A 10,593-nucleotide genomic window follows, 5' to 3' on the forward strand; every position below is an offset into this window, starting at 1 on the left:
GAAACAGCACTAATTTCAAGACTGAGAATCTGGCGGCTTTCACACAAAGTCACATCTCAACTTTGACCTTTAATGCTTCATCTGAACACCACAACACCAGTATCACTTGCAAGATCAACTTCACATGTGGAAAAACTACAGAGGAGACTTTGACAGTAAATGTGAACTGTGAGTACTTCGTAACTTATTGTTATTGTTTATATCTGTTTTTTTTATCTATTGGATGATCAGTAGAGTCTTTAAGGAAACAACATGATTGTAAAATGTATATTTTTATCTTACAGACATGAAAGAAATTATAATCATTGGGAATTCAACTGTTAGGGAGGGAGATATTCTGAATTTGACCTGCAGTGTTGAAAGTTTCCCTCCATCTGTGATCGTGTGGTCCAATCTTGGTTCTAACACAAAGCTGCACAAAGACACTGGATCAGCTACACTTGTCGTCCATAATGTGACACCAGAACATTCAGGGCAGTACATCTGTACAGTAAAACATCTGGACACAACTCCAACTTCATATCTTGATGTAACTGTGACTTGTAAGTCAATGTCATTTTAACCTAAAGTTCATTAACATTATAGCTTACAGCATCTCCTGTTTTATGATTCTGACTACATGTTTACAGGGCATACAAAGATACAGAATGGCTCAGGATGTGTGCTTCAGTCTGATGGTTTGACGTGTGTGCATCAGTGAAGGCTTTCCTTTACCTAACATCACATGGCCTCTGTCGAATCACCACACTGAGTACTCTGTCATTACTAGTGTATCAAACCACACAGTCAACAGCACTGTCAGTCTCACTGTAAAAAAACCATGGCAACAGCACTGTTGAATGTGTCAGCAACAATGGAAATGGAGAAGAAAGAGAAAACCTGCTAGTCCATAAAAACCTGTCTAAAAAACATGGTTTGTGTTTTTCAGCTAAACACTTTCCACTTTAACATTTTCAGATTTTTTAGTCCTGTATTTTTAACACAACCTCTGTATTTGCATGTACTACTTATAATTCAGAAACCACGGATATTAACTTTTTTATTTTTCCTTTCCATTTTATTTCCCTCGAGTGCAGAGCAACTGTCTAGTTTCAGGCTGGAATTCCTGAAAGTCATTAAAAGTCATCATTGGTCAGAAATTGCTATAGGTGCAGCATTAACTTTAGTAATTATTATCAGGTTTTCTCCGTAGATAAATTTTAATATATATTTGTAAACATGTTCTGTAAAAATTACCTTTTCTCCAGAAAAAAAAGAGCTCCAGAAATTTGAATTAGAGTTTGGAAATAGATTTTTGTTTGTTTGCATTTCTTGTTGACTTGGGTGAATAATAACCACAATCTTTTTTTTTTCAATAGAATTGATAGTTTTTAATATCGATTTTTACCAAATGGTTTAAATATAACTTAATGGTTTACTTGTATGTTATGTAAATAGAACTACAGTAGATAATACAGCTGCAATTAAAAAAAAACAACCTGATTTTTATTCCAGCAAAGGAAAATATTGTATCAAACAACAAAAAAAAGTGCATTTCAGATTTTATTTTTAATCTTGACTGCATCTGCACTTTAACTGCAGCAGCAGAAAAGTCTCACATTCAGGACAATGGTGATTGTATCACGCCCTGCAAAATCATTTGTACTTTCAAAATCAAAAAACAAGAAATAGCCCAAACAAAGGAAATATTTGCAATAAACATTTCTGAATCAGCATTTCTCAACAACATTCTATAGACTATGTATCAGTCAACGTGACGAAATATGTGCAGTATGTTCACAACTGTATAGATGTAGAGCAACCAGCAACTCATTGGACACATGTGGCTGTTGAGCCTCTCAGCTGTGGCTCCTGGAAACGCTAAAATTACATAAAAAGCTAAAGTTACATCTGTCATCTGTCTCTGCCCCCACAGCATTTTAGCCCCCACGTGTGTGTGTGTGTGTGTGTGTGTGTGTGTGTGTGTGTACATATATAAGATACATAAAATATGTGTGTCCATGTGCTCTCTTCTGTCTTACTGCAGCTCGTGTGAAACACTGTGGTTCTTACAGTACAGTTCTTCCCTGGATTGTTGCTGGTGTATCTCTCACTTTGAATGTCTTCTGCATAATCTACATATGGTTCCTTTGGTATGTTTCTTCACATGTATTTTTATGGTTTTTTGACTCTTTAGACGATGATTGGCTTCTGTTTCTTCTTATTAAAGGAATTCAAGAAAAAAGGTGAACCTACATCAGGAGGAGAGAACCTACATGTCACTGCAAAAAGCAGATGTATCATCAGATTATGATGTTATTGCACACCATATAAACTGATGAGTCAGGTTTCAGATAGCTGTGTTGTTTTAATGGCAGCCTGTAGTCAATACTTTGGTGATGTACTTAATTTAGTTTCATTGTCTTTATTAAAGCAGATACTATGGTATTACAAATTTTAATTTAAATTAGCTATTAAATTAAAGTTTAATATTTGTTAATTTTTTACATTGCATTGTAAATAAATGAGCTTGTTTTATATGTAACAAATTACACTTTCTATTTCAATTTATACATAGAGTTTAATAAAATTGTTCACCTCTCTACAGCTGCAAATTGAGCTTTTTTTTTGTTCTTTTCTTTTATCTTTGTAAGTTCAGCAGGTTGTAGCTAACAAGGCTACAATTATTCTACCTCTTTATGGATCAGATCAGTTCACTAGCTCAGTTCACTAGCTCTCTGGGGTCAGTCACATAGCACAGTTTTTCTACTATTCCTCTTTGGCATTGTTGTGGAGGAAGTGTTAGTTGAAAGCAGAGATACTCTATAACAAGACACAAGGATGCCCACACAAACACGCATCAACACGGACACACTGAGAGTGAAGCAGAAGACAGAGACACAAGGACATATAATAAACAAGAAACTAAACAAGGAATAGAAGAAACTCAAAACGGACTAACTTTAAACTAATTAATAACCTAAAACCTAAACCATTATACAAAATATCACTAAAACACATGAAACTCAAAAAGTTGGATTAAAAGGATCCAGAGCCACGGCTCATATCATCACCCATGAACTAACTTCACAGCTGGTCAGAGGTTTCTGTGCTGATTTTTGAGTCAGAATAAGTTGTTTGGCCTTGGTAGAGAAGGTTTGGCAAGTTATTCATAGACACAATCTATACACTCAACTCTGCTGCTTAGCCTACAAATGTTTGGGGAAATATAGTCAGAAAGCCTGTTTATAAGATTTACTGCCAAGGATTGTTACAACAAAGAAAACATCAACCAAACAAAAATTTCCTCATTTTTTGTGCAACGTACCCAAATTTATGTGGCTGATAAACACAAATACACAGCTCAGTTAACATTTATCATAATACCATAACCCAGTGCCACCTGTAAAATTAGCTTCACTTGTGAAACAAATGAAGAAAAAATGTATGTGAACTGTGACTGCTTTTACTATTTAATATTTTTTTCTATCTTGATGAAAAAATGAGAAAGTTATGGAAGTTATGTGATTGTCAGTTTGTCCCTTATTTCTCTCATAGGTCTGCTCATAGATATAAAGCTCACTGGCATTATAAGTCTGAGGAAGGGTGAGACTCTGAATCTGACCTGCTCTGTTAAAAGTTTTCCTCCATCTCAGATTGTGTGGTCTAAACTTAGTTATAACCAAGGGCGTAGATTTGGCATGCACGGAAGGGACATGTCCCCACCAATATCCTGTGATTATTGAATTGTCCCCACCAATAATTTGATAACTTATAGTAAAGAAAAACAAAACCGATTGAAAGAAAAAAAACGATCTGTCAAAATTTTATTCACCTAACGGTGCAGAAAGTGTTAAATTACGTTCTCTACTGGAGTCCTACCTCATGTGACAAATATGGCCAGTGTAACTGGCTGTGCCTTTCGGGGAGCTCTGTTTAGTTTTAGTAGCGGCAAGCCTGCGCTGCGAGGACCCGCAAGGAGGATGATGGCAGCAAAAAGGAAAAACCTGGAAGAAACCTGTAAGTCACTTAAAGTCAAGTTCACTCATAAAATGTGTCCGTCATAATAACATTACAGGCTATGCTAGGCCATACATGCCAACCCTCCTGATTTTTCAGGGATAATCCAGAATTTCAGTGCCCCTCCCAAACATCTTCCGGAGCCACGATTCTCCCCAATTTCTCCCGATTTTCCACCTGGACAACAAAATTGAAAAACCATATCCAAGATTGGCTCAGCCAATTCCAGTTTCCAACAATGGCTACTACTACTGCAGCTACTTAGTTTTAATATTACTCTTATTACTCTTTCTGGGTCGCAAAATAAACTTTTAACATATTTTCAGGCGAGAATGTAGCTGTGTAAACTTCAAATATCTGAGGCGATGAGAACAGCAAACTCCGGGCACATAGTTTTCAAACGATGGCCTGGGTCTTCCCTGGGGCCTCCTCCCAGTGGAACACCTCACCCAGGAAGCATCTTTGTTAGATGCCTGAACCACCTCAACTGGCTACTTCTCGATGTGGAGAAGAAGTGGCTCTACTGTGGCCGTATTTCTCACCCTATCTCTAAGGGAGAGGATAGCCACCCTTTGGACGAAGCCCATTTCTGTGCATAATTTTATATTGTTGTTAATAATAAATTAATTAAAGCAACAAAACAACCTGAAGAACCGGTTGGGATCCGAAAGATAGTGAGTCGTGCCGAAAGAGCCGGTTCTCTAAAAAGAGACGGAAATCCCATCACTAGTGGCAATGTGTCCTTCACAGTGCTATGTGTCTGCTTCTCTGGGCGGAATCTGACCATGACTCTCCTCTGGAGAAACTACTCTTCACACAACTACTCTTCACCTGATTGTCAGTGTGGGATTATAATGTTATTTTATGCCATGTTAGACCCCTAATTAAAGATTGTGAATTATTATGTAGTTTTAGTTTGCATTATTCTCCTGAATTAGAAGAAGGTGAGAACTATTACATTTGTTAAACTGATTTGCATTACATTAGACTGCTGATTTATTGTGAATGAAAGATATTGTTTTGTGATGCATTATACTGCTGAGTTATAAGAAATACTGTTCGCAGAAAGTCATCGCCTTATTTGTCTGATTAGAAGAGAACAGAGCATACTGGAGAGGTTTTCTGCCCCATCTCAGCAGGAGCAGATAAACAGGAAGCCAAGGTCATAGCTTGGGCGCTGTGTGAGAGAAAGAATGTGAATGTTTAAGCTTTTATGATTAGGTGGGGGCCACTAGAGGCTATAAGAGTTTGATCAATGCTCCACCATTTTGAGATCTGATGCTGTCTGCGTACAGTGTCCATCTATTGTATATAGCGCTTAGCTCACGTTCACAGAATCTAGCTCTACTTGATTTTTGGCTCTAGTTCATGTTCATTGTTTTGCACCTAACCACGTACTTCTATATAGCCCTATCCATGTTATTGTTAATCACTGTTACATTTGTTCTTGTAAATAACTTTATTCACGTCAATTTGAGTCATGGTCTGAATCTGCATTTGGCTCCATCTCGGGTTCTGGCTTTTCCAGCTGTGACACCATGCCCATGTAAATTAATTAATGGTAATTATGTAATTTATCAGCTCCCTTTTATCTCAGGGGATAGTACAGCAGATTGATCAGCATATTTGGTGCAGCCTCCTCCATTTATTTGAGCTCAGAACAAGGCTGTTCGTGAGACCCAGGAAACATTTTCATACAGTATTAAGAAGTATTAATGAGTGTACCTGAAAGAGTTGGTATAAAATGTTTACATTTAAGTATAAGCTTCTGACCTGCAGTTGAGCACTGTGAGAAAACTACTTCACACTGATCACAAAGACAGAGTACAGTAGAGGTTTATAAGAAAGAGGAAGTGTCAGTTGAAAGCAGAGAAATTCTGTATCATTGTAAAGAAAAAAAACACATTTTAATGATTATATTAAATATTACATATAAAATATAAACTTAAATCTTAACAGAAAAACATGTTTCTGCTTCCAACAAAATGATCAGTGTTTTAAACACACATTGTCCTTTTATTTTAACTTTAGCTCAAAGCTAATTTTGGTTTATCACCTTTTATTATATTTGGCATTTGCAGAGAGGCTGCAACACTTCTGCATATGTGGACATAAAATATGCAGAAGTAAATATTCTTAAGCTCTTTAATGCATTCAATGTTTTAATTCAATCATTTAATCTTTTACACTGAGTAAATAAGAAAATACTTTGATAGCAATATAATCACGCTGTATGGGTTGTATAAAGCTGAGGTAATATAAAAATAAGCTATGTCCTATACGAGTCTTTTTTTTCACTCTAATATTGAATTGAATATTGATTTATTGATTCGCATTCAAATATCTCTGTGGATATAGAATAAAGATCTACCACAAAGCACGAAAGCAAAAGACAAGGCTAATCAAAAGGTATCGGCTGAAGCATATTCTTATTACGCATATTGAGGGTGTAAAGTGCCTTGAGGTGAATGATGATGACTTGATGCTATATGAATATATAAAACTTGTTTTAGCATCATTACTGGAATATCAAATCTCAAGATAACACAGTGGGTTTAAAAAAAAGGTAAATTATTTAATAAACAATGAACATTTTATAATTATACCAGAGGAACAAGAATGTGAGTCTTTAAAGTTGAGTGGTTTACTGACAGACTTCCTTGTTGCAAGAATGAGGAAGAAAAGGAGAAGAGAGGCGACGATGAAAAACTTTAGTCAGCAGACATCAGTGAGAAGAGAAGCTTGAAGAACAAAGCAAAGCAGGTAAAAACAAGGTTTAAAGTCTTTCTATCTTTAAAAAAAAAGAAATGTAAAGACTTTTTCACATATGTAGAAGCGCTGGTGAATGAGACCATTATTTATTAATTAAATTTTACGATTGACCCAATGCTGTCCTCTTATTTGGCAGCTAATATAGATTTATTTATTATTACAAGTAATTATTATTGTATCATATTATTGTATTGGTGCTATTGCTGAACTGTGATTATAATTTTTATTTTTTAAACAATATCTAGAAACAGATGTCACAAAGGTCTTTTTCATAAAGAATGCTGGAGTATTGGTATAAGCATGCAACATCTTTTATTGAGCTGTGATTTGAATTGTTTACTTTTTCTTTGTTTTAATTTTTGTTTTGATTTCTGCATGTTTGCTTCATCTGCTGGATAAGTTATCCTGTGGAGGGAGAGACTGAACATCTCGAGCATCAAAAATGTTTGTTCTCATCTGGTCGGTTCTGTTTGTCTCTGTGAAAGGCAGCATTGCTGACACGGGTTTGTATCTTGTCCTTTACTGTAATTCTGCTATATTTGTATTTGACTTTTTAAAATATTTGCATGTAACACTCTTTTTCTGAAATGTATCCAGATGATAAGAATTTATTATTACCCACAGTTCATCATAAATTTGTGCCTTTACTATCATCTATTGGCTCGTGTGCCGTTTTAATTTAATGTTTTGTTAAACGTGTTCTGAGATATTGTTGATGCACATCCAGGGAGATTCCATAGGCTGGATATAATAAGCTGTGAAATGAGAACATTATAGTAGTTGTGGAGTACAGCACAAACAAGCAGCCTGTGTAAAAGATAAAAGTTACTTCAATATCTTTAATTAGACATGCTTATTGTTGTAAAGTAAATATTCTTTATCACTATATTTATCTTTCCCTTTGCATTAACAGGTGCCTCTGCCTTGGTGCAAGAACACTGTGGCAAAGGATACTGTCTTAATCTCACTGAGCGAGAACTAACAGCAGAGGCTGGACTCTGTGTTGTGATCCCGTGTTTTTTCACTACTGCTGATGAGTTTAAAACCAACCATACAGTTTGGTACAAATGTGAAACATCTCAACACAGTTGCAGTGATCCTGACATAATATTTCACAGCAACAAAAACACAGACAAAAGAGCTCAGTCTGGGTTTGAAGGACGAGTCTCACGTTTGGAGCCTGATGTGAGTCAGAACAACTGCAGCATCATCATTAATGATCTGAAAGAGTCTGATTCTGGATCATATCAGCTCAGAGTTACTGGTGAACTGAATGGGAAAGAAGATGGATTCACATTCATTCCAAGAGTAACTGTCTCTGTTAAAGGTATGAAAATCTATTCCAAGGCCAATCATGTAGAAAAAAGTCATGTACAATAACATATTTAGGATTTTTATAGTCTTAATGAAGTATTAACTCTTCTGGGGAATTGTTGACCTCTATGGTAGCTGGTAGGAACTGCAGCAGTTCCTGGCAAAACTACCATTTTCACTAAATAGCTTATTATTTGAACCCAGATTAATGTGCTAGATGAACTTCCGGTAGTTAATTTGGGTTCATTAATGCAATTTATTTCCATTAGGTCTTAATCTGAAGCCCACAGTAATGATTCCCACACTGACTGAGGGACAGCAGGCCACACTGACCTGCACTGCTCCTGGTCTCTGCTCTGGATCTGTTCCTGAAATCACCTGGACATGGAGAGGAGCAGGAGGGACTGAATCTTACATTAAAGGAAACAGGACTGACTTCAACACTGACAATCCGAAGTCTTTCACACAGAGACACATCTCAACTTTGACCTTTAATCCTTCAGCTGAACAGCACAACACCAGTGTCACTTGCAAGATCAACTTCAAAGGTAGAAAATCTACAGAGGAGACTTTGACTGTACATGTAAACTGTGAGTACTTTGCAATCTCCCATTTATTGTTTGCATTTTTTAAAATCTATTGAATCATCAGCAGATTCTGAAAAGGAAATAACATGATTGTAAAATGTGTATTTTTATCTCACAGATATGAAAGAAATTACAATCAGTGGTGTTACAACTATTAGACAGGGAGATGTTCTGAATCTGACCTGCAGTGTTGAAAGTTTCCCTCCATCTCTGATTGTGTGGTCTAAACTTGGTTCTGACACAAAGCTGCACAGTTATTCTGGATCAGCCAGGCTTGTCATTGAGAATGTGAAACCAGAACATTCTGGACAGTACATCTGTGCAGTTACATATATGAACAATACCCTGAAGAAGAATATCAATATCACAGTGATATGTAAGTACACAACTTTGTGCTTTTAAGCAGAAGATTTTTAGCAGTGGTCATATTCGTTTCATCTGGTATCTGAAATGGTGCATTTAGATTAGTGTAATTCTTTTGAATAACTCTTACAGCCACACCTCATTAAATATGTGATATCATCTCAACATCTGTGTATATTGGCTTTGAAATGTTTAGACAGTGATACCACTGACGACTTGTATTTTTCAAAAATGTCATTTAAAATAATTTTGATAAGTTGAAGACGATGTACAAATGTATATCTTTTATTTATAGATGTAGAGTAAAACTTTGTTTAGAAAGAGGAACACTGTAGAATGCACTATACAGGGGAAGTAAGAGGAAATGTATTAAGAGCCTTTTGAAAACTATTATGATGTTGTACAGTGACCAAATTGTAATTTGCATTTTATTTACATTTGTGGCATTTTACACTTTGCATTAATTAAACTCGCGTTGTTATCATTCTTATCCTTCATTTTTCTGGTTGAATGATTACATGTCAGTGTAACTTGCCCTCTCCATAAATATACCACTGAAATCACTGAAATGTATTTTACAGATAACAGGGCTGCTCAGATCATTGGGAATACAACTGTTAAGGAGGGAGATGTTCTGAATCTGACCTGCAGTGTTGACAGTTTCCCTCCATCTCTGATTGTGTGGTCTAAACTTGGTTCTGACACAAAGCTGCACAATGGCACTGGATCAGCTACAATTTTCATTCAAAATGTGAAACCGGATCATTCTGGACAGTACATCTGTACAGTTACATATATGAACAATACCCTAAAGGAAAACGTCACCATAACAGTAATATGTAAGTACCACACATTGTCACATTACTGGATAACATCATCAGTGATGTCATCAGCAGCCTTATCATCTTCCAGGTTAATTTTGCAGTTGAAGCCGTGAAGAATGATTATGTGCCAGTGTTGTTTCCAAACTCCTTAAATAAACCACCTAAATATTCTCCACAGATAACAGTGCTGCTCAGATCATTGGGAATACAACTGTGAGGAAGGGAGATTTTCTGAATCTGACCTGCAGTGCTGAAAGTTTTCATCCATCTGTGATTGTGTGGTCTAAACTTGGTTCTGACACAAACCTGCACAATGACACTGGATCAGCTACACTTGTCATCCATAATGTAACATCAGAACATTCAGGGCAGTACATCTGTACAGTAAAACATCTGGACACAACTCTGACTTCATATGTTGATGTAACTGTGACTTGTAAGTAGATGGCATGTATTTTTAACCTGAAGTTCATTAACATTATAGCTTGCAGCGTGTCCTGTTTTATGATTCTGACTACATGTTTACAGGGCATACAAAGATACAGAATGGCTCAGGATGTGTGCTTCAGTCTGAGGGTTTGACCTGTGTGTGCGTCAGTGAAGGCTTTCCTTTACCTAACATCACATGGCCTCTGTTGACTCACCACACTGAGTACTCTGTCATTACTAGTGTATCAAACCACACAGTCAACAGCACTGTCAGTCTCACTGTAAAAAACCATGGCAACAGCACT

General features: G+C 36.4%; 2 protein-coding genes across 2 annotated transcripts in view; both read left to right on the forward strand.

The window, feature by feature from the left end:
* Window positions 1–3,589, forward strand: part of LOC121812908 (sialic acid-binding Ig-like lectin 14) — a 5,082-nt gene extending 1,493 nt beyond the window's left edge. Inside the window, exon 4 of the mRNA XM_042216113.1 lies at window positions 3,538–3,589. Coding sequence (XP_042072047.1) covers window positions 3,538–3,589 — 52 coding nt within the window. The remainder of the gene's footprint in view (window positions 1–3,537) is intronic.
* A 3,139-nt stretch (window positions 3,590–6,728) lies between these two features.
* The window catches only part of LOC121812905 (sialic acid-binding Ig-like lectin 11), an 18,171-nt gene continuing 14,306 nt past the window's right edge, over window positions 6,729–10,593 (forward strand). The window contains exons 1-6 of the mRNA XM_042216106.1: window positions 6,729–6,762; window positions 7,172–7,274; window positions 7,685–8,098; window positions 8,355–8,675; window positions 8,791–9,048; window positions 9,617–9,874. Coding sequence (XP_042072040.1) covers window positions 7,214–7,274; window positions 7,685–8,098; window positions 8,355–8,675; window positions 8,791–9,048; window positions 9,617–9,874 — 1,312 coding nt within the window. The 5' untranslated portion in view covers window positions 6,729–6,762; window positions 7,172–7,213. The remainder of the gene's footprint in view (window positions 6,763–7,171; window positions 7,275–7,684; window positions 8,099–8,354; window positions 8,676–8,790; window positions 9,049–9,616; window positions 9,875–10,593) is intronic.

This window comes from Haplochromis burtoni, unplaced genomic scaffold (assembly GCF_018398535.1).
Source record: "Haplochromis burtoni strain Fernald_Lab_line unplaced genomic scaffold, NCSU_Asbu1 Contig_925, whole genome shotgun sequence".
Classification (NCBI taxonomy): Eukaryota; Metazoa; Chordata; class Actinopteri; order Cichliformes; family Cichlidae; genus Haplochromis; species Haplochromis burtoni.